General features: G+C 41.5%; 1 protein-coding gene across 3 annotated transcripts in view; it reads right to left on the bottom strand.

The window, feature by feature from the left end:
- HECW2 (HECT, C2 and WW domain containing E3 ubiquitin protein ligase 2) overlaps positions 1–23,239 on the bottom strand; it is a 363,970-nt gene that overhangs the window by 20,995 nt on the left and 319,736 nt on the right. For all 3 annotated transcript variants that reach the window (XM_047720962.1, XM_047720963.1, XM_047720964.1), the window contains 7 exons: positions 22,321–22,441; positions 20,555–20,668; positions 9,859–10,011; positions 7,986–8,084; positions 4,615–4,744; positions 3,398–3,544; positions 2,647–2,761 (listed from right to left, as the gene is read on the bottom strand). In XM_047720962.1, the coding sequence (XP_047576918.1) occupies positions 2,647–2,761; positions 3,398–3,544; positions 4,615–4,744; positions 7,986–8,084; positions 9,859–10,011; positions 20,555–20,668; positions 22,321–22,441 (879 nt within the window). The remainder of the gene's footprint in view (positions 1–2,646; positions 2,762–3,397; positions 3,545–4,614; positions 4,745–7,985; positions 8,085–9,858; positions 10,012–20,554; positions 20,669–22,320; positions 22,442–23,239) is intronic.

Consider the following 23,239-nt stretch of genomic DNA (forward strand, 5'->3'; position numbering starts at 1 on the left):
ACTAAGGAATAACATTGTAAATATGATCACATGAGTGTCAAAAGTCAAACAAAAACAACACTAAATGAATGTAGGAGGTCTCTGTTTCCATTTAGTGGTCAGTAAATAAAACAAGTGGAAAGAAGAACAACAAAGTTGTTATTTTAACCATATCATTTCTGAAAAAGATGACTGCTGTTACTGGAAATGCTTAACTCTTTTGGTCATTCATTTAAGAAATTTTCAAGTATCACTATAACAAGCACTATAGTAAGCTTGGAGGTAACACAGGCAAAGAAAACAGATTACAGGGCTGGTAAAGGAGAGATACAGTCATCAAATAATTATACAAATATGTAATTGCAAGCTATTTTAAAATTACATACAATGTTCAGATTTTTAAATCAAATCACTTTTTACTAATGAAAAGGAAAAAGTAATTTTATTACTTTAATTTCTTCAACTAATAAATCCCATATAATCCTTAATCTAAATGTTATTTTTATCCCGTATTTTAGTAGAATTTAATAAAATGTCAAAAGTATCATCCCCAGGGTGGATTAAGGCAATATTGAAGATTCCAAAATCTTTCAGTGAAGGAAATTTAAGTTCCGAGAGAGGGCCGACAAGGATTAAGGAACCATTCGTGATCCAAACCGGTTAACTGACACTGGTGACGCAGCCACTCTAAGTCAGCAGAAATAAATCCAAAGCAAAGGTAAGTAAAAAGTGATTTTAATTTGAATTTTTGCTCGCGTGTTTCAGCGGCTGTAGAGTTTGGGGGGGATTTTGCCTTCCTGTTTATCATTTGATCAGTGATGCTGAGTGCCCTCTGGCCAAGAAAGAGATCCAGGTGAAGGGTAAACGTCCTTCTGTTGGACGTGGAGATTTACAGGCTCCACATGCATTTGGTAGAGATGAGCTCGTTGGTGCTAAGCAAATAGTTTTCTCATCTTTAAGTACATTGGCTCCTTATATCTTTTCTGACCTTATGAATTGGCCCCTTTTTGCTTCTCCTTTGCTGTCTGCGCCAAACCTTTTGGAGGAGGAGGACAGAAATGTCTCTTCATATTCTCTATAAACAGCTGCTTTGTGAACACACGGCAAGTGGCAGCGGGCTGCCTCCTCATTCAGTGCCAACGAGTTGGGTTAGCAAACCGCTGGGTGTCTCAGCCGTTCCCCTGCCTCCCACCGGAGCACTGTCTTCCCAAGGATGTCATTTGGCAAGATTTACAATAACCATGGAAACAGGGACTTGATTAGACACATATAGCAAATAAAGGCTTACAGCATATAAATGCAAACATGGCTGATTGGACTAACAGCATTGCTATTGGAATTTCCTGGTGGGGAAGAGCTAATGAGATTTATGGTAAGCTGCAAGTCTGACAGCGTGCTGGAGGAACTGTGTTCTCGTTCATAAAAAGATCTGGTTAACAATAATGACCAAGGCCGTACATGGATTACACATGGGGCCGGCTGGAAGAGACACATTGCAGCAATCCGTTTCAGAAATAGCAGCAAGAGAGACTGCAGTTTAATACGGCCTTTCAGAGAGAATGGGCGAGCAAGGCCAGCCCATGGCAGGCAATGAGCTGAAGGGGCCAAGGCAAGAACAAAAGCATTTTAGCAAATGTTAAGGTATTTTTATTCTACTCCACACTTGAAAAAGTGTTTTAAAATCTCTGTTTCCATGTACTGATAACTGGAGATATGTTCAGCTTTCAGTCTCTTCTGCTGAGTGATTAATTCAGAGACTTAAAGTTTGTATTTTTCACTCCCAAATTCAGAACTACTGCTAACCTTTTACTTTCTGAGCTGAGTTAAAAACCAAAAACCAAAATCAAAACAAAAGCAATTGCTCTTTTCATGACTTTCTGAAAACTGTCACCCTGCAATAAATTTCAGAAAATGTGTTCTTTCTTTGCTTAAAGTTATGGAATAAAAACTTAAACTCTGGATTGTCATCAGGTCCCTTTCAAAGTGTCCTGACTCAGCATCAAATCCAATGGCTTCAAGCGCAATTACTAATTGAAAATTTATAGTGATGTACAGAAATACCACTTGTAAAGCTTCCCATGTGGTGAATTGTCATATAAATGTTTTAAACAATCTAATCGTAGCTTCCTTTTCAGTTGAACTTAATGCTTGAATTTAGAAAGGCCTTTTCAATAAACATCTTGAATTTTGAGAACCATGTCTTATTCCATTTATGTGTTTCAACTGTGAATTATAATTGGAAGTAGTTTAGTGAAATGTAGAAAATCTGTGTTTGCTCGTTAGGAGGCCCAGAGGGTGTGTGACTTCAAGGTTTCGAAGGAAGGTATAGAGGTGGAGTTTGACCAGCTGGACGTGAGCTCCTCAGGGCTTCCCTCACAACACCATAAAACAATTAACTAGTGTTCCTGTGGTCACATTTCTTCAGCAACAATTAGGAGTTATGACATCCTTAGATGAGGTGTAAACAGTCCTTCCTCCACTTGACAGATGAGGTAACTAGGAACAGAAGAGAATGTACCTTGCCCAAGGTCTCAGAGGAGACTGCAGCAGACCTATGATTAGAGTCCAAAGTACTCTGCCTGTCCTGGATTCTGAGACCGGTGCACTAACCATTTGTTTCCCCTTAGTGTGAAACTAAAGTCCAGCCACCTCTGAACCACATCTCACCTCCTCTGTATTCCGTGTTGTTTCTCCAGTCACTCAGGTCGATTTCGGCTGTGCCTGCGATGACCAGTTCCAGTTCTCTTGCATCGAAAACAGACACCAGCCTGGCATCCACCACCTGTGGAATAAAAAGAACGCAGGGCACGGCTTACGAATCAGGAGAAACCTCAGCTATCATTAAGCCTCATCAGAAAAGGAACACACAAGGAGGTTGAGGAATGTTCTGGAAGCACTCTGTGTAGGCACTTTAGAAACTGTAAAGCTCTCAACAAATACAAGGTATTTTTAGTACAAGATGGATGATCTTTTCCTCAACAGAATTTTGATTTTATAAAACTGACCGGTTTGTTTTTCTCCTTGAAAAAAAGTCTAGTGCTCCTCCGCAGGAAGTCACATGGAGTATTCCTAACAACTCATCTGAACCCTAGATACCATCGTTTCACATATCACACAGATATGTGATTACCCACATCTAAGCATGAGTAAGACCTACGACTTAAATGACGTTAGTGGTCATTAAATCACGAAATGCTACCTGATTTCAGATCATTTTAATTCAGTGAGCTCTTCTAACAGGGCATTAAGGCTTTTTCGTCTTCTTGAAACATATTATAAATATACTGGAGTTTTTAAATCGAAAGAACAGTAGTAAATCCACCAAAAGAAGAAGGGAAATGCCGCACAGAGAGCGCAGTCGGAGGGACTGCGGTATCCCAGAGCCCCCTCCGCACAAGCCCACTCCTGCTAGCGTCACCTCATAGAAGCCGCGCACTAGGCTCTCCGTCTGCTGCACGACGCCCCTCTCAATCCGCCACTTCACCATCCTCTCGATGTACTCCTTCTTGTTCTTCTCTGTGACTGGGATGTTGGCACCCCCTGGTTTTAATTCTCGTTCGGTTATCTGAAATTTAAAAAAAAAAAAAGCAACATTTTTGATGTGATAAGAACACTGCTCCCAGTGAGTGGAAATCAGCCAGCCAGCTACCTGTCCTGGCCCTGGCCCGGCACATCCCACAAGCAGCCGGGGGGTAGGGGGTGAGGGGGTGCCAGGGGAGGTGCCTCATGGAGCCACACAGCGCCCAGGCACTGTGGAAAAACTCGGCATTGAGCTGCTGTGTGAAAGCCTCAGTAGTTAAAAATCGATGTACTGTAAGTACTGAAGGTTAAGTTTTAAACCCTGAGTAAACAAGCAAGGCTTTTAAATGAAAAGCAGTCGGCTCCGGATTCTGGCCCACTGCTATCTGAATGTGTGGCAAAAACATATTTTCACAAGTTCCGTTAGGGTTCAGAATCAACTACATATAGAAAGCCAATATTTCAGTAAAGATTTACTTTAATGAAGCAGAATTACATTCAAGTGAATGTTAAATTGAGAACTTCTTTTCCAACACGAAATTTAGAAGACCAGCCAGATACTGATGTCTAAATAAGAATATTACCTATGAACCAGTGTACAATTTCGGAAAGAGATCTTTTAAAACCAACCCTTCCACCAACTTTGGGAAAAAACCAATATGATTTCAAACCTTCACCAAAACATTATTTACCTTCCCTCAGCTTCAAAACAACTAATTTCCATTCTTAAATATGAGTGAGAGTTAAGTACAAGTGTCAATTAAATAATTGAATATTCAACTCTGGGGTAGCATGGACTTTTAGAAGCTATGTTCTATACAAGACCATTCCAATATCTTATCTGGATATTTTAGTTGGAAATAAAAGATTGCTTATAACACACAAATAGTTATATAGCTTATAACACACAGTTACCACAATCTGTAAATCAGAACACCTTCATCTGTAGCTGGCATTAAAATAATTTTTGTAACCAAAATTATTGTAACTGCACACAGACCTGAGTTGAAACCACCCAACAAGCCACAAATAAGTAAGTGCACGATCTTAGCCACTGAATTAATTCTTCACCAACCGTCTTTGATTATCACACTTAGTCACCAGTGAGTCACAGACCTGCCCGAAAACTTCTTCATTCACAGTGAACGTGAGGTCCAGGATGTCATGGATGTCATTGTCCTTCATCCACTGCAGGCTCTGGTGGAACTCCTCGTCAAGGTATTCTAGATCACTCAGGTCACACAGACTAAGATGACAGACAGACAGAAACAAATATGTAGGTGTGACTATCAGCCAAATGCCAAAGACACAAGGAGAGATACCAAGAATTAAAGGCAAGAACAAGATCAACTAAATGAATGGTGATTTCGGCAACGTTCTTAGTCAAATTCAGTAACCAGACTAGCTAAATAATTCAGAAATCTGGTATAAGATTTAAACATCTGGATATATAAAATGCCTTAAATCAACCAGCCTATCCTTTCTTTTACAGACACAGCACTGGGGTGCAAAGAGTGTCTGCCATTTGTCCAGTCATCCATGATTCACGCCAGAGCAGGAACTAGAACTCTGGCTGACAACTTGAGTCCCAGATTCGTTTGGCTATGTTATCCTACCTTAAAACATTGTTCTCCGAATCCGAAATTTTTTGTATGTTCCTATGCTGTACTTTAACTTTGTTATTTTTTCTCAAGGACTAGATTCTGTGATCCACATTCACATGAGTCCCCTTTTTCTCTATGGTCCTTATTCTTTCTGTGTTTCTGAAAACAGCAAGCCACAGAATCTCTCTACAATTATAATGGTTTTCAATACTTCTCTTTTTTCTACACGGAGAGAGGTGGAATTATTATTTTATGGCCTTATTTTAAAGTGGTAACAATTGATTGGCTTTGTTTTGCTTTGATTTTTTGCTTTGTTTTGAAATTTCCTCCCATCAGCCTAATTTCAAAGACCATTTTGCTTGGTTCCACCTAAACATTTATTAGGCATCAAGGATGTGCCAGACATCATAACAGCTACTTGACAGTTACTGCCCTCAAGGAGCTCATGGTCCAATTGGAGAGACAGGCGCACAAGAAGGTAAATTAATATAAGGTGATGGTGATTGCCGAGGGTGGGTAACACTTATAATGTGTGTGTATTTTTATATGTATGTTACACTCCACTTAAAAAAACCCGGATAAGGTAGCTACAGGGAGCTCTCACAGCAAGAATGCAGAACATTTACTTCAACTGGAGATTCAGGAAAACCCTTCTGGGGTAGATAATACCCACATCAAAATTTGTAGGCTCTTTAAAAGCCAGAGAGGTGAAAGGGAGTAGAGGAAGAAGGGCAGACAGAAAGAGGGAGAAGGAGAGACAAACACGAACCAAGCACGAGGGCATGGAGTATGGAGAACACTCAAGCGTACTGGGAGGACCCAAGTGTTAACCACAAGACAGAATGTCCGGAGAAGGCTGGGAAGGTCGCTGGGACCAGGCTTTGAATATCATTTTAAGGATCTTGGTGCTTCAGAATTACCAACAGGTTTTAGGACAGGAAATGACATGATCAGATGTGAGATGTGATTCTGAATTGTTCTATCTGGAAGTCACAGTACAGAGAATTACTTAATATGTTAGTAGAGTGGTTATTAGATGGTGGAGACAATTAGTAGACCAGTATGGTAATCTGGCTAAAATAAAACAAGAGTTTTATATTTCGGGCACAGCTATTAAGGGTAGACAGGAGAAGATGCATTTAAGACTTACTTAGGAGGTAAACGTGTGCATTAGTAAATGGTTTTACTGGGGAGCATAAAGAAGGATATCAAAATAGGGGTGGCGAATGAACTCATGTTGCAAGCCAACTCTGATTAATTGCGAGTCTTGAGGGCTGTAAATTGAAGAACTCCCTGAGGCCACAACGAGTTCAGTGGGAAAAAGGACCATAAACCATTTGTGAACTACACCAAAGCAATGGAGTGGGAGGTAGGGAAGAGTAGAGTAGGTGCTGCATACTTGCCACCTCTGTCTGAGGGTGACTCCTGATTTCCAACCAGTCACCTGAGAATACTGGCACCGTGAACTATGATGAGGCCCAGAGGAGAAGGCACATTTTCAGGGACACCAGTGGAGGAAAGACAGAGTAAGTGTATGGGGTTGGGGTGGGGGGTGTTCAACAACAGCAGAAGCAGCAGAGTGGTCCAGTAAGACAGAGACTGAAAGACATTCTTCAGAAGCTTCTACGGGGGGCGCCTGGGTGGCTCAGTTGGTTAGCAACAGCCTTTGGCTCAGGTCATGATCTCAGGATCCTGGGATTGAAGCCCGCATCCCACATCGGGCTCCTTGCTCAGTAGGGAGTCTACTTCCCCCTTCCCTCTGCCTGATGCTCCCCCAGCTTGTGCTCTCTCTTTGTGTCAAATAAATAAAAATAACATCTTTAAAAAAAAAATTTTAAAAGCTTCTATAGGTTACCGGTGGGAAAGAAGCCAGGCCAAAGTGTGTTGAGGGCACATCACACAGACTACTCTTTCAGGAAACATATATGAGAAGATGAGAGAAGGCAGTGACATGGGAAGAGGCAAAATGGGATGGGGGGAACCAGAGAGGCAGATGGACAGTGCCCAGTTACCCAGGGTTTCATCTGCCCAGATGCCAAAGGGGAGGAAAGCAAAAGGTCTTCCTACTGACCCTCTTAAGAACCCATTAGAAATACTTTGTTTTCATTTGAAGTCTAGGCTTCAAAGCAGGTACATGACCTTGGTCAGGGAACGAGTTGGCCTGAACCCAGCAGTCATTCTGTGCTTCCTCACTGCAAGTTTGAGCTACTACTCCGCTATTAGACAGTTGCCTTCTCCTGTTCAGCCTTGTAAATGACTACTGATTATAGGATGGAAATGTTTGCTCTACATTTTACAATAATTGCAATCTTTCGTTGTGGTAACGATGAAGAAAAGGTTCTGGATATGCTAGATTTTCATCTGCCATACTAAATTACTGTCCTGCATATAGGGAGGTCTCAGGAAAAATATGGGACAGCCCACCTCTAACAAACAAACAACAAAAAAATAAGACAAAAACAAAACAAAGGAGAATGAAAACTTAGCAGCTGAAGTCTGCATAAAGCAAAATATAAAATGCTTCTCATAAAGAATAGGGGTTTGTGAGTCACCGAGACTAACCCACAACTATTCTATTAATAATCAGCATTAATACCACAGGAATTCCAGTACTGTATTTGAAGTACAGTTGTTTTGAAGAAACATGTGTTGTAACAAATGAGAATAAACTTTCTGGAATAAAGCAAAACCAACACTTTAGGGGCAAGACAGAAGGAGAAGATCAGGAAAAACACAGTAACCATATTTGAAATTGCATTAGTTTCAGAAATCTAAGCACATAAATGACAAGCCCATAAAAGAAAAAAATAAAATATTTCATTTTAATGAAAGAAATACTGCATTCTTACACGCTAATTACACAAGCAATCAAAATTCTCTTACATTCTGAGAAGAGCTTTATAAAAGGGCCTAGTGAAGAAGGCGTCCAACAAATACTGATGTATAAGTGCGAGACCAAGAATCCTCCCGCTGAAGCGGAACCTGTGAAGGAAGAGCACAGGGCAGTTTGCACGTCAGGGAGCAGCTTCTAGGTGGTCCGACCTTCCAGAACGCGGTCTAGCTCTAACCATTGAAAGTTTGTCTAAGATTGTCTGCTTACACGAGGTCCCTGAGAGTTCAAGTGCATTGCAACCTGGGTCTCCCTTGGGCCAATATTCACATCTACTTGAAAAAAATCTGTTTTACTCTGATATTTAGAGAGATACTGCTCCATCTCTGTCTCATGCCAACAGTATCCACCATAGAGCACCCCACACGGACACCATGGATTCCCCGAGAGCAGGCCTGTGAAATTTCCCCAAGCCACTTTTAAGAGATGACAGAATGAAACCAGTGGTGTGTGTGTGGTGGGGGGAAATGTCTCCTAGCTTGTTTGCATGAGTATCAGCAGGATTTCCCTAACACAAACCCACTAGCAATCCCCTTTTGAGGAAAAGCCCCATCTCAGAGTGAGAGGGTTCCTATCTCTATTCTCTCACAAACCCCCGCTGATAATTGTCACCATCCAAGAATTATGCTTGTGAACATCTGGGGGAGTTTCCTCATGGGCCATTCGGTTCTCTAAAATTTGAAAGCTCAATTCTACTCTGAATCATTTTGGAAACTTTACTAAATATATTGGTCATGACTGGATTTGCTGAGAGGTCCCCTTATTTTCTCTTTCAGAAGTACTGCGGTTTCTACCTCAGGAAAGTCCAAATGTCTTCCAAAAGTGTAAATCCATGTTGAGGTTCATACAGTCCATTTGTAATTTTAGAATTAGGTAGCCAGTTTAAGATTAATATCCAGAAGCTTTGTTTTTCTCTTTGTCCACCTAACTTAGTGCAACTGCAACAGACTCAGTTAAGGGGACTGCAGACTGCAGCTGCGTGGGGTTATTCCAAAGACTAAGTCCTACACGTCAACGCCTTCCGCCCACCGATGTTAACCTTCCTGGCCCAAAGAAGCTTCTCCCATGAGTCCTGCTTACGCTCTTTTTGTTGTTACTCTCCGTGGAACCAAGCAGGAGCAAGCAAAGAGGGGTTATAAAGATATATAATGTGTATAAATGCAGGGACTAAAAAAGATGTAAGGATGTTTGGAAAGAGTACAATTTGGGATTTTTAGAATAAACAATCTTCAGAGGGGAATCCTATACCAGTTTTCCTGGATGATTTTGTGTGAAAAATTAGGAAAGGGGCAATGCCTGGCTACAAACTTCAATGGCTAACAGGGTAAGTCACTGCTGTGACTCCACACCATGTCCTTCTGCCAGGGTTCTCTCCTACCATCAGTTCCTCCAGGGCACTCCACCCACTACTCTCTCCTACTAGAATACCATCACCATCCTCAGCCAGTGTCCCAGCTGCTCTGCCCCACCCCCAGGGTTGGCCACTTCCTTAAGGGTGCTCCAGAAGCTGTCTGACCTCTGGGACAGGACCTTCTCCCATCCTACCTCAGAATTCAGAGATGCCCAAGAGTGTAGAGAGGAATCTAGGGATTTTGCCAGGAACCTAATATCATCTGGAACTCCCTTCCAAGGGGGAAAATCTTCTGAATTCTACCCAGTTCACCTGAAATTGGTCTTTTGGAATATAATCTATCCTAGCTCGGAGAATGCCTGTATATTTAAATTTGACAACAAAAGTAAGTGTCAAATAAAACTGAAAATAGGTTTTTCTCCAAGGAGGAAAGTGTTAAAAGAATTGTGGGTTCCAATAAAAACTAATATCACAGAAAGCAACTGAAGGAAAGTGTTGAGGAAAAAAATACTTACCATTCATGGTGATTGTCTACGAAAGCAGACATGGGACTTATTTGTACTGTGTATGTGTCATTGGCTGAATATTCAAATAAGCCATAATATGGGTTAAAGAGTTCTCTGGATACAAGGAAGAAAAATTCTCTGGAGGGTCCACTGTAATCCAGCCTTTAAAAAAATCCACAAAAAGAATAAATAGTTATTATTTTTTTTTATATATTGGGCACATTTTCTACAGAGCTCAACTTTTTTTTTTTGATATTTAAACTTTATTTTTTTCAGTGTTAACAACTTTTTTTTTTTTAAGATTTATTTATTCATTTGAGAGAAAGAGAGTACAGGAGCAGAGGGAGGAACAGAAGTAGAGGGAGAGAGAGATTCTCAAGCTGACTTCCCACTGAGACAGACCGCGCATCAGGGTTTGATCTGAGATCATGACCTGAGTTGAAATCAAAGAGTTGGACACTTAACCAACTGAGCCACCCAGGGACCCCCAGAGCTCACTTTCTATAGAACACTCATTACAACTCTAATTGCCCACATATCTGGACTATTCAGAATAAAGTGAATTATCATGAGTCCTGATCTCATCCATGTCTTGACCTAGAATAGTGAAATGGACATTTCCGTGAAGCATACCCAAAAACTAAAGCTACACACAGATAATGAACAGACAATACGACACTCATTTGCTTATATGTATATATATAAAAAAGGTACATATTTTCAATGTCTGGAACGAGGTAATAGAGATAGGAGTACATTAGGAATACTTTATTTATTTAAAATATTCCTTTAAATACAGAGAGTATCAGCTACCTACATCCATGGGACATGGAGTACTTATGGATTTCTGAAACATTCTGAAATGGGGGAAGAAAGAGACATTTGTGAATTGGTAAGAGAATAGTATAGATACAAGACCCCCTAGGAAGATCAGAGGCAAAAAAAAAAAAAAATAGAATGATAGGGTTCAAGCAAAAACTTTAAATTATAAAACACCAAGGAAAATTATAGACAAGTAAAATGAGGGTGTCTAAAACTTCCTAAAGGAAGGTATTTGGAGAAGAGGCTGAAACTCTAGCACCTGAACCACAGTGTAAATTCCATTAAACTCACAAGGACATCAGGGTCAAAGTGAAGTATGAGAAACGGTTGTGCTAGCTTTGAGGAATGACAAGTGGCCAACAATGCTGAGAGGAAACATGCAGCAAAGAGGAGTTTGCAATAAAGCGATTTGATATGCTACATTTAAAGTGAAAAATACCAAGTACATCTATTCCATGATGACAAACTGACACAGGTGTTCAAAGACAGGAGGGAAAGCTGGAGGGGGACAAAAGCAATGGGAAGCTGGGTGGTGGGATTTTATAAGACTTCTTTTGTTCACTGTATTTTTTTTTTTCTCTTATGGAATTTTCTCTAGGGGCATTACTGCATATTTTTTTTAATGAAAAAGAAAGAAAAATCATCTGAGTCTTGTCCAGTGAAGGGACTGCGTAATAGAGAAAAATTGCCTTATTAGAGGTGAAGAAAGAGATGGGATACTAGTAAGAAAAATAAAATGGCTTTTATAGGTCTTAGTTGAGAGTTTAATAAAATTTACTTAGAGGGGAGCCTGGGTGGCTCAGTGGGTTAAAGCCTTTGCCTTTGGCTCGGGTCATGATCTCAGGGTCTTAGGATCCAGGCCCGCATCGGGCTCTCTGCTCAGCAGGGAGCCTGCTGCTCCCTCTCTCTCTGCCTGCCTCTCTGCCTACTGGTGATCTCTCTCTCTCTGTCAAACTAAAAAAAAAAATTTACTTAGAGCATACTTCCACTATTCACATTCTACTTCCTCAACTTTTGCCATATCGGAATACATAGGTACTGCTATGTACTTAATACTTTTCAGTAAATCAACTTTAAATTTACTTGCTTTTCCAACGAAGCCTGCACTTACATACTGTCTATGAAATTATGAAGTGCTGGCTTTATTTTTTTCTAATACGCATTGAAAGAAACATGTAAATATTTCAAAATGTCAGTTTGCGTAATAGCTCAAATCATCTCACACATCTCCAGTCCTCACCGCACTGTGGGAAATATGAGTATAGACAGGAAACCTATGTGTGCAGAAAAATGCACACACAGCACGCTCTCAGGACCAAAGAGGCCTTCAGGTGACATGACAGAAGTGCTGTCTTGAGGCAGCTGAGTGTAACCGAAGCTACCAGGTGACCACCGGCCTTGGACAGACAATGCTAAGATTACCCTGCGGACTCCCGAAGCTGCACGGGGGCTGCTTCCCAAGCACAAGGATGCCGGCTGCCCCTTCACATGCCAAGACCAAGGCAGTCGCCTGTGGCTTCCTCCCACAGTCCTACTTCGGGCCACTGACACCACCAAGATCAAGTAGAATGTTTCTTCCACTTGAATGTTCTTCACATACTTAGAGGTGTTCTTTCCACAAATATTTGAGTGCCTACTATAGTTTGAGTACTAACCGAGATGTAAAGACAGAAAATTTTTTTGAAAAGTAATTTTCTATAGGAACTCAAAGTTTAGCCATTTTGATATCTCTGGTCTCTGCACCCTCCCCCACTCCTGAACCTGCCATGTCTTTCAATCTCCTCTCAGGAAGGGCAGGGAATTCCCTTGCCACCTTGTTCCTCTGTTCGGGACACTCTCCAGGGTGTGAAAGTCTGATCTCAAGGGTGGTGTCTAATACTGATCACCACACTAGGTTGAGTCTTGTCAGCACGGAGCTGAGGAGGAGCCCTTACCTTCTCTTGCTGGGCACGCTTCTCTGCTAAGGCAGCTTAAAGCTACCTTGCCTTTTGGGGCAGCCACTTTGTCGTCTCACAACGAGCCAGTCATCAGCCCAAACCTCTCACCTGTGCCACTTCACCCCAAGACACTCTTGTCCTGTCTGCAGGTCTGTATCTTCTCCGAACCTAAGTACTAGACTATAATTCTTTCTACTGAGTTTCACTTTGTGAAACGTTATCCATGTTCCAGTCTACCCAGATTCCTTGGATGCAAAACATCTCTCTAAATTTCCTATTAATGGTGAATTTCATCAGCAGACTCCTGTCTTTCCAGAAATAGAGAATGCCAGTTAAAGGCATCTTGGAAGTCATTTTGTCCATCACCTCATCTTATTGAAGACTGAGGCTGAAGGAAATCACAGACTTGGATCAAAGGAAAGCTGCCAGGGAGACTCTAGGGCTTAACACAGGTTTCCTGACCCCACGTTTACTGCTCATTACTCCTTACAGCCTACTGGTCAGTACACTTTAAATGTCATCAAGACTGATAAAAATGCTGCTTATGAAGCAGGGGTTAGCAAACTATGGCCTGTGGGCCAAATGTGGCCCATCCCCTGGCTTTGTAAATAAAGTTTTATTGAAATGCAGCCATGCCCATTTGTTGACATGTTGTCCGTGGCAACTCTCCTACTCTAGTGGCACAACTGAGGAAGTAGAACAGGAAATGTATGGCCTGCAAAGTCTAAAATATTTCCTATCTGGTCCTTCACAGAAAAAGTTTGCCAAAGCAGGATAGAAGAAAGTGGAGGGAAAATGCTACTTTATTAAAATACCTGGCTTCCTATAAACCCTCCTCTGCAGTGAAGACCCCTTCAAGGCAATACGACGACTACGATATCCTAGGGTATGTGCAACCTTAAGAATGGTCCAACTACTAAGTATGAGCCTGTGAGGGAACTCTGGCCCACAGTGGTCCCTGGCCTGCAGGGGCTTTCAGATAAGGGTCACAGACAGCTGAAACCTGAGCCAGTTCTAGGAGTCAGCTTTCTTATAAAGAACAACAGGTATAAGTAAATGAGTCTTTAGCTGCTTAAAATTGTGGCATTCAGTTAGAAATAGCAGGTTTTCTCTGAGCTTCAGTTCTCAGTGTTTTTGTAATACTGCTCTTATCAGAGTGTGTTATAATAATCTGTTTAGGCATCTGCCTCCCCTATTGGCACATCTAGGCTGTAACCATACTAAGGGCAGGGGCTGTGTCTTTCTCATTTCTGTATCCCAAGTACTTTGTTTTGTTTTTTTTTTTTAAAGATTTTATTTATTTACTTGAAAGACAGAAAGAGAGAGGGAGAAAGTACAGGCAGGGGAGTGGGAGAAGCAGGCTCTCCACAGAGCAGAGGATCCAGGATCAAGACCTTAGCTGAAGGCAGATGCTTAACCGACTGAGCCACCCAAGCACCCCTGTATCCCAAGTCCTTAAGCCTGATACACCACAGGGGCTCAGTATCTGTTGCCGAATCCGTAAGTGGAGCTCTCTGATGCTCTCTAAAGAAAATCAACATAATTTACATTGTTATTTGACATCTAGCAGAGAGAATAATTTTGCCCAAGCTCACCTTCAGGGGCTGTACTGATTCAATGACACTAATAGGTCATGCCAATCCCTGAAAGACAACTCAGTTTGCACACAGTGTCAGGATTCACTCAGTGAGTTACACTTAGAAAGCCTGCTCTTGTCCTTTCCAGGGCTCATATCTTCTAATAATATGGCTGTTAAACCAACAAAGATGGATCTCACTGATTTGTTCTTTATGGTAAGAGCTGATTCTGCTGAAGATAACATGAACGTTCCCTGAAGTCTTAAACTAAAAAATAAAACCCCTTTTTCCCCCCAAGAGAGAACAAAGTTAATAATAGTTCCTCAAGGAAGAAAATGGATCTTCTCTAACAGCTCAGATTTTTATCTGCCCTTTTTCTTTTTTTTTTTTTAAACTCTAGCAGCACTGACAGAGCCAGTGGAAAGCCAAGACTGTTTTTAAAGTCTCATCTGATTATAAGCCAAAGCTTAGAGTGCATATCTGAGACCGGGTCGTGGGTTACAAATTACATATGTCCACCGACTTCAGGAAGGCATGTCCTGGCAGGGCACCTCGTGCATGTGCTCCCTGTAACCATGTCTTATGAACCTCTTCCACATAAATAGTTAATATGACTCAGATCACGGGATCGTATGCTACATTCCTGTTTGGCCAGTTCGGTTGGTTCCAGAGCCAAAGGCTTGGCCCGGAAGTACAGAAACTCCAGACAACGGGTGTGTAGCCACACCACAGCTGCATCTGAGGGCATTTTGGAACAAGCACAGATGTCTTTAGGGTGGCGGTGGAGTTCGGAGCCCAGGAAATGCTGATAAAGCATTTTAAGCGACCATCCCGTTGCTGGGCTGCCAGCACCCAAGCAGTCACAGTATCCAATACTTGTTAAAATCATTTTATCGTTGTAGACTCCTGTTCTGTATTTTCAACCAAAAACCACTGAAAGCAAAGTATTCCAACACAAGTCGACTACTGAAGGAAAGAAGAGGAAGGCGCTGGGAAGTCACACCATCGTTTCCTACAAGTTTTCTGGAAGAGAGAAAATACTTTGCTTTCTTAATAGCTGGTTCAGGCACACGAGGCCTACCTACTCATCTTCTGATTCAGTGTCAGACATCCAGAGCAGCAAGGCCAAGTTCCCGAGCCACTTAAGGAGGCCTGCTGGGTGAGTAAGGGATTTTGCAAGCAATTAATATGACAAACAAAGTGTTACCTGCTGACGTCAAGCCAAAGTCTGGATACGGTAGCACCCTTCGGCAAGGTTTGGATTACTGAGGTTAGCCTGCAAAGGTCTCTTTTTGGAAGAAAACAAGGAGGACCATAAAGTTTCACTTGCAGCTTTATAGACTTTTGAGGAATAAATGGTCAAACTCAGGACCCCAAACAACTTGTAGCAAGGATGAGACCAGTCATATGTAAGAGCTGCTGGTTATTTCATAGCAGAGATGCAGGCAAACGTTCCAGATCTCATCCTCCTCGTGACTTTGATTGGCGTCTCAGGAGAAATATCCCAGAAGGAGCTCATCTGTTTAAGAACAGATGGGGAGGGGATGGCACACCTCCCCTCCCTAGTCAAAGTGTGGTTTTGCAAGACAGACGATTGATGCCAATAGATGGCACCTTACGTATAATGAACTCATTCTTTCTTAAAGAAAGGTGCCTTTTACAGATTTGGCCGTGGAGGGAACAAAGAGGCGAGGCAATCACAGTGTAAACATCCTTTCTTTATCCAGGCCATTATGTCCTCACTGTTTGGGGTACGGAGAAGTTAATGGCCCAAGACACCTTATCAGAACACAACAGTCCCCCTAGCTAAGTCTTGATCCCACATAAGCTTTAGTTACTAGAGCTTTTAATTCAGAAGAAAATAATATGCTGGAGAACATGCAGTGCTTTACTGGCCTCCTTCCTACAGAAGCAATTTCCAGGCAGACAGAAGCCCAACAGAGAGAGGCAACCACAGCATGTAATTTCCCACCACATTTTGTCAAGATGACTCAGTTTCCAGCCATTCTGCCACTGCTGACCTGCCATCCTTCCCACTTTGCAAGGCCAGAGAACCAAGTTAACTTGGGTGGAAAATGTAATGACCAGAACAAAACCTCCAGTTCTGACCACATTAAATCACAGTAGTTTGCTTAGCAACTGTCTGCTTTTTGTAAAAAGCCAAGCATAACATGAAGCACTATTTTAGCAAAAAATAATAATTACTTATCAACTAATACACTTCCAGTAATAGGCTCTACAACTCTATGTATATCCTAAAAAGTGAATGTATCTTTCACCAATAATCTGAGATTGATTTTTTAAAAGGACCTTATTTATTTATTTATTTGAAATAAAGAGAGTGAAAGAGAGCCTGAGAGGGTAGAAGGTCAGAGGGAGAAGCAGACTCCCTCTGGAGCTGGGAGCCCAATGCAGGACTCGATCCTGGGACTCCAGGATCATGACCTGAGCCGAAGGCAGTCGCTTAACCAACTGAGCCATCTGGGAGCCCCTATTCTGAGATTAATTTTGCCTCACATGGAATTTGTAAGTCATCTGGTAAATTTCTGACTATAAATTTTCCCATATCTCTTTTGATTCTGCTCTTCCATTTCAGAACAATCTTTATGTGTGTTTCAGATCTATGCAACAAGACAGCCAAAAGCAGAGCTGAAGTGTCTCTATGAATCTGCTAATCCATACTTTCTTGGAGTGCGGGCAGATGCAGTTTTCTTAAAAATAAATCCCCTTCTCTTTATGTCCTAACTTCTCTATTGTAAATAAAGACCTTGATTATGACAGGTAGGGAATATAATCACTGAGATAGTACCAATAAGAATTGCAAAGTATTATCCCCCATAGAGAAAAATAAACTTGACATCAGCAACACAAAACACTACTCTACAGATACACCACCCCCCCCTATGAATTTGGGCTTCTCACAAAATTAACTGTTTCTCTATATATGTAACTCTACTGACCTCAAGTGCAGAAGGAAGTATACACGTGCCCAAAATTACTCTGGTGGCACCCACTCACTATCCAATAAGGAAATAAGAAGAGCTCGGGGAAACATTTCCTAAATCACCCCCAAATCCTGACTATATCCTTTCTTTCAGTAAATGTTTCATTTTAGAATAGTTTTTTATTTACAGAAAAGTTACAAAGATAATATGGAGAATTCTTGTATACGTCATACCCAGTTTCCCTCTTATTAACATCTTACATCGTATATAGTAACTTAGTTATAATTAATGAACAGACACTAAGGTATTAACTAAAACGCATACTTCATTTAGATTTCCTTAAATTTTATACCTAATGTCCCTTTTCTGTACCAGGATCTCATCCAAAACACCATATTTACATTTAATTGTCCTGTTTCCTTAGGCTTCTCCTGGCTGTGCCAGTTTCTCAGACTTTCCTTGTTTTTGACGACCGGGACAGTTTGAAGGTGTACCAGTAAGCTATCTTAGAGGATGTCCCTCCTTTGGATTTACCTGTTGTTCTTCTCATGAATAGACTATTATTATGGGTTTGGGGGACAAAAACTGTAGAGGCCAAGTGCCATTTTCATCACATCATCTGAAGGGCCCAGGCCCTAGCATGATGTATCACTGCTGACTTCAACCTTGATCACCCGGCTGAGAGTTTGTCAGGCGTCTCCCTTCTGGACTTGCTTCTTTTCCCCCTTCCCAAACTGTACTATTGGAAGAAAGTCATTATGTGCAACCCACAATTAAGGAGTGAGGATTTATGCTGACTTGTTTGGAAATCTTCTGCACAGGAGACTGGTCTACTCTTTATTTATTCATTTATTTATTTAATCACATATTTATATTAGTACAGATATCTTATACTTTGAGTTATAATTATAATCCAATCTTACTTTAATCGTTTTCTTGCTCAGACAGTTGGGAGATCTTTCCGTTGGCTCTTGAGGCCCTCTGACATAGCCCCATCATTGTGAAAATTTTGAGCACTTCTTTACTTTCTGACACTACAAGACACTTCAAGCCCCATCTCATATATTTCTTGTTCCATCCTAGAATCAGTCATTTCCCCAAGGAGTACTAGTTCCTTTTATTGAAGAATGATATTACAAACCAAGATCTAGTCACTGGGTGTATATATTTTAAATACCCATTACTAGGACTAGACATGAAGAACTTACAAAGGGACACATTTCGGGAGCATTAAAATTAATGAAGGGAAAGTGACAGAAAACTCCCAACTCCACATTTATAGTTCCATGGAAAAATGCAAGTAGATTTTCACTTTGGATATTTATTACAATCCAGAAAGAAATGTCATTATCTTTAATTTTAATGCAATGGAATTAATGTGTTTGAGAAGGTGGCAAAGTCTAAAATAACTTCTTAATTTTATATTATTTTGAGGTTTCCATTTTTCAGCAAGAGTGCTATTTTATTCTTTCAAAACAGCATTATGTATTCTCAATGCCTTAGCAGCAAAGTGTAGTCTAATCTAATAATCTCTAGGTACGATATCGACATGATAAAGCCATGAGACCAGAAACTACTTGACCCTATTACTCCAGCTTCAAAGGGCCTTAAGCAGAGGGGGTTGATTATGGCTGTTCTTGATGGCTGAGGTCACAATTCAAAGCGCCCCGCTCTTGTTTTCCCTCTGGGGTTACAGCTAGGAGACGGGTGATGGAAACAGGCAACATCTGGACATTGGTGGCAAGCAGATAGAGCTATCAAACCACACTCAGCCTGGGAACAGATGCCATCAGTCCAGATCACAGGGCGACTACTTTAGGATGATCGAGCATGATAAGCATCTGCTCTATTCAAACTTAAGTACCAGGGCTTCCAAAGACTCTTGCTTACGTCTCTAAGATCTCAACAAACTATGGTCCAAAAAAGAAGGAGAGCAGCTGGAGCTCTGGGGGAGGAAAAGTATTCTCATCCAAATGAGACTGGTTATGTAAGCAAATATTTGGAATTCCATGCACACCTATATCTAGGCTTAAAACATCTGCCTTCATTTTCAGTTGTGCACCTGCATCTTATGCCAAGTAGCATAAGCTAGAAGCCCACTACGGCCCTTCACTAATCAAAACAAGTCTCAGGCAAGCTTCTGTCCAATTCTGTCACCTAGTACTGTTTTCCCATATAACATTCTACTTTAAGCTAGTCACAGCTGGGAGACTGAACACGTAATATGTGACGAGAGCAGGGGTTATCAGTCAGCTGGAATAGTGAAAAGATCCATGGGTAGGAAAAAGTTCTGAAAGACCAGAGTTCAACAGTTTTGCCTCTATCCAGTGCTGGCCCAAGAGTCCCGGATGAAAGGCCCAGATCTGAGTCCTGATTTTACTGTTATCTAGTTCCATTAGCACCTGCAAATTACTTTTACTTGGGAGCCTTCAAAGTAACCGTATGCTGGACGGCTGGATTTGTTGGATGTTACTCCTAAGAGTCTATAATCTAATATTCTTTAATTCCGAGGCAGGACTGAGAAGGGTAGCTTTAAAATGATCCAAATTAAGAGTCAGTAAGACAACCCGAGTTCAGGCCATCATGTGGTACTTTTTAAAATTGCTCTAGTGATGGCTGGGTTACGAAGGAGGTGCTGAGACTCGAAACTCAAACCTGAAATGAGGAAGGAGGAGGGGTCTGGACAAGAGGAGAGCTGTCACCTTCTCGAGTGTTATATGGGAACGGCTGTGTGTATTCGGACGCAGTAAAAAGCGTGTAGGATTCTTCGCTCCTTCATTCCTGAACCCTTATCTCCACGAGTACACTCACGGAAGACTCGCAGAAGGCCAGAGTGCTGGTCTAGGGCAGGTTGTTATTTTGGTAGGCGTGTTGCTGTCCCCGCCAAAAAAAGAGAAAAAGTGGCAACAGAGAAATAAGAACCGAGGCCCAGGAATTACTGTTGTAGAAGCTTCCTGGTAGCAGAGCAGGATTCTAATTTGATTCTAAAACTGAGCTTATTTAACAGGTGAAGGCTGTTCTACTCACACCCAGCACGGACAAAACCATCACAGACATTAGAATTCGACTCTTGTTTTTTCCCCCAACGCCCCACTTTTTCCCTTTAAGAAGGAGATGTAGAGAGAAGAAACCAAACCAAACTTCTGCTCTCAAAAATGATCTATAGTTATGAGTATTTACCAAATAATTTCTCTGTCAAATGATTTAAAAAACAGAGAAAGCCATTAAAAAAAAATAAAAAAGGAAAAGAAAAAAGAAAGAAAGAAAAGAAGAAAAAAAGCTGAGAGGTTTATGTGTCTGAGAATGGCATTTCCTGCCAGCATGGTTTCCTGTCTCAGGCAGCCACAGTGACCATGACCATGTGGTGACACAGCCCTCCGCAGCCCAGCCCGTGCTCCACATGCCACTTCTCTGTTCTACTCACCCTTCCTCCCCGACAAATGTGACGTATAGCTTATTTCTCTGCAAGTCTTTTCTGGAGTAGCCCATGATCTGATTAAAAGCATCTTCCAGTAAGTGATCTCTTCTGATAATTAACCTGTCCATAAAAAGACAATGTGAAAAACAGATTATTTCCTAATCCTTATCTTTCTAGAACTGGGCACTTTTTTTGATTCCCTTCTCATTTACCATAGTTAACCAGGGGAAAGGGGAGTGACTTAATACATTTCTGGCTGCAATAATGCGTATTTGTCTTGAACTCTTAACAGTAGAAGCAAAAATTACATTAAGTGAATTGTTGGTAAGCAAAGCACCCCACCTACAACATATAAAAACAAGTCCCGAGCTCTTTCTGAATGGTCAAATCAATTTATCCCAGAAGGAAGATGATTTTAAAACAATACAAACACAAAACTTTTGTTTACTAAGGAAGGACAACCCGATGAGGTCATGTTTTAAGCGTGAATGCACCTAGACAAGGAATTCAATTACTAAGTATGCACAGAGATGACTGTGTGAACCAGGAGAGGGGAAAAAAAAGAAAAAACAACAAACCAAACCTCCCCATGTTCTCCAAGGCAGTCAGGTTTTATGCCTGTGCTTAATTTAATTTTAAATTAAGTGAGTCTGAGATTCCCCAAGTGACAGCTACAAATGAATGATACTTGTGGCCCATTAATCACTTGTGATGATCATAATGAAAGTCATCCTGAAGCGGATAAAATTTGCCTTCAGTACAAATAGTCATGGAAAGGGAAATGAGAGGGAGACTGGACACAGGGAAAGCTGAGCTTCTGATTCCTTTTTTGTTTGTTTTTAAGTAGTCGCCCTGCTAGGCATGGAGCTCAGTGTGGGGTTTGGACTCATGACCCTGAGGATCAAGCCCTGAGCTGAAATGAAGAGTCAGACGTTTAACCGACTGAGCCACCCAGGCGCCCCTCCAGACCTTCTTAAGTGAAGGGTGAGAAAGGCAAAGCTCGGAGAGGTGGGGTGTTTGGGCAGGCCGAAGTGTGTTGAAGGGTAAGGAAACTGGGACCTGAGAATACACTTGAGCCAGCCCCTCTGCGGGGCTGTGAGCTGGGGAGCGGTGGGACCACTCCTGGACCTCTTCGCAGACCCCCAGCGTCATGGCAGTGTGGCTGTGGAGACCCTTCCTCCCCTGAATTCTCTCAGGGGGCACAGGGATCTCTAGTGGGTACATGAGGCAGGGGTGAGGTGGGGATATAAGAAGGATAGGTAAGTAGGGAATGAAAATAATTCTAGGCCAGATAACATGATGATGTTTAAATTTCCTCATTAAAGTTGGGTAAAGAAAGGCAGAAACAATAGTCATGACATATTTCTTTGGACAAGTGAAGCTTATTCCACAGAATAAAACAGAGCTGAGCAGTGTTCCCACACTCAGGTCAGGTCAGGAGACAGTGATGTGCCGTAGAGGACACCGTACCAGCCTTTTATCTAACAAATAACACTGTAAGTGAACAGAGAGGCACTTTTCAGGAGAAACAAATTAGCTTTTTATTTTGCCTATATTTTTACAGGGAACGTGGTGTTTGTTTTAAAACCTTAAGCTGAATGGTGCTTAATCCAGAACTCTGTCATAGATGAGCCTGTAATTGCCACATGCCACAATAATTACACCGGCTAAAACAAAGGCTGTGATCCCAAATTACAATCCGTTTTCTATGTTCCCGACTGCATCCCATCTCCTCATCGTCACCCAGTCCTGAGGTCTGTATTTTGACTTACTTTAATTTCCCTGGACCTTGTCCATATCCTTTCGTCTCTAACTTCCTGTAAAAGTTCCTTAGTTTGGCTTCAAAGTCTCGCTTGTAAGGGGCTGGCGCGCGGGCATTGGCACGCTGAGTACCTGCAGCAAACCACAAAAAGAGAAGGTCTGGGTCTGTGCAATGTCCTGATGTTTGTCACATCACCGTGACAAAATGCTGTCGGGGGCTGAGGCCACAGGTGACAAGGGAAAGGACACAATTACTTCAGTGGTTTCGCTTTTCACCTCCCCACGTCGGAGGTTCTAGCAGAGCTGACCCGAAGCCTTAATATATTGCTGTGTGGCGTTTTGGTTGAGAACAACAATCCTGTTTGCATAGTTACAATGGTGCCCATGTGTGTCAAATATGTTTCCCTTTTCAGTCCCAAGTCATATGAGTCAAAAAGAACTACTCATGTCTAATGGTAACTGTTCAGGGTGAAATATCTCCCTCTGCTCGCTGCTGAGATGATATCACGGCAATTAGATGGGAAGTTACAATGTGAAAGTATGTGGTGTATAAACCAAGAACAGTGAGTTTCCAGACTTTGCCCTGTGAAAATGTACAAAATGTACAAAATGATTCTTAGATATGCACTATAAGAATTATTTCAGACTTATAATCACATACATTTCCTATGGTAGGGTAGGATAATCTTGATATAAACAGACAATTCAGGCATAACTGTAGACTCACATGTTTCTTGGCTGCACAAGAATAAATAGTGTGATTTGTTCACTTTAATATGTGCCAGGCGCTAGGATCATCCACAGATAATCTAAAGATGTTTCATATGTCATCCAACGGTAGGTTTCATTAATAATGTGTAAAAGTAACACAGTTTGTTCCTCTTTCTGCAGAAAAGTCTAGCTTTGTACCACAGGGTGACTAACCAACAA

This window comes from Lutra lutra, chromosome 3 (genome assembly GCF_902655055.1).
Source record: "Lutra lutra chromosome 3, mLutLut1.2, whole genome shotgun sequence".
In the NCBI taxonomy this organism is placed as follows: Eukaryota; Metazoa; Chordata; class Mammalia; order Carnivora; family Mustelidae; genus Lutra; species Lutra lutra.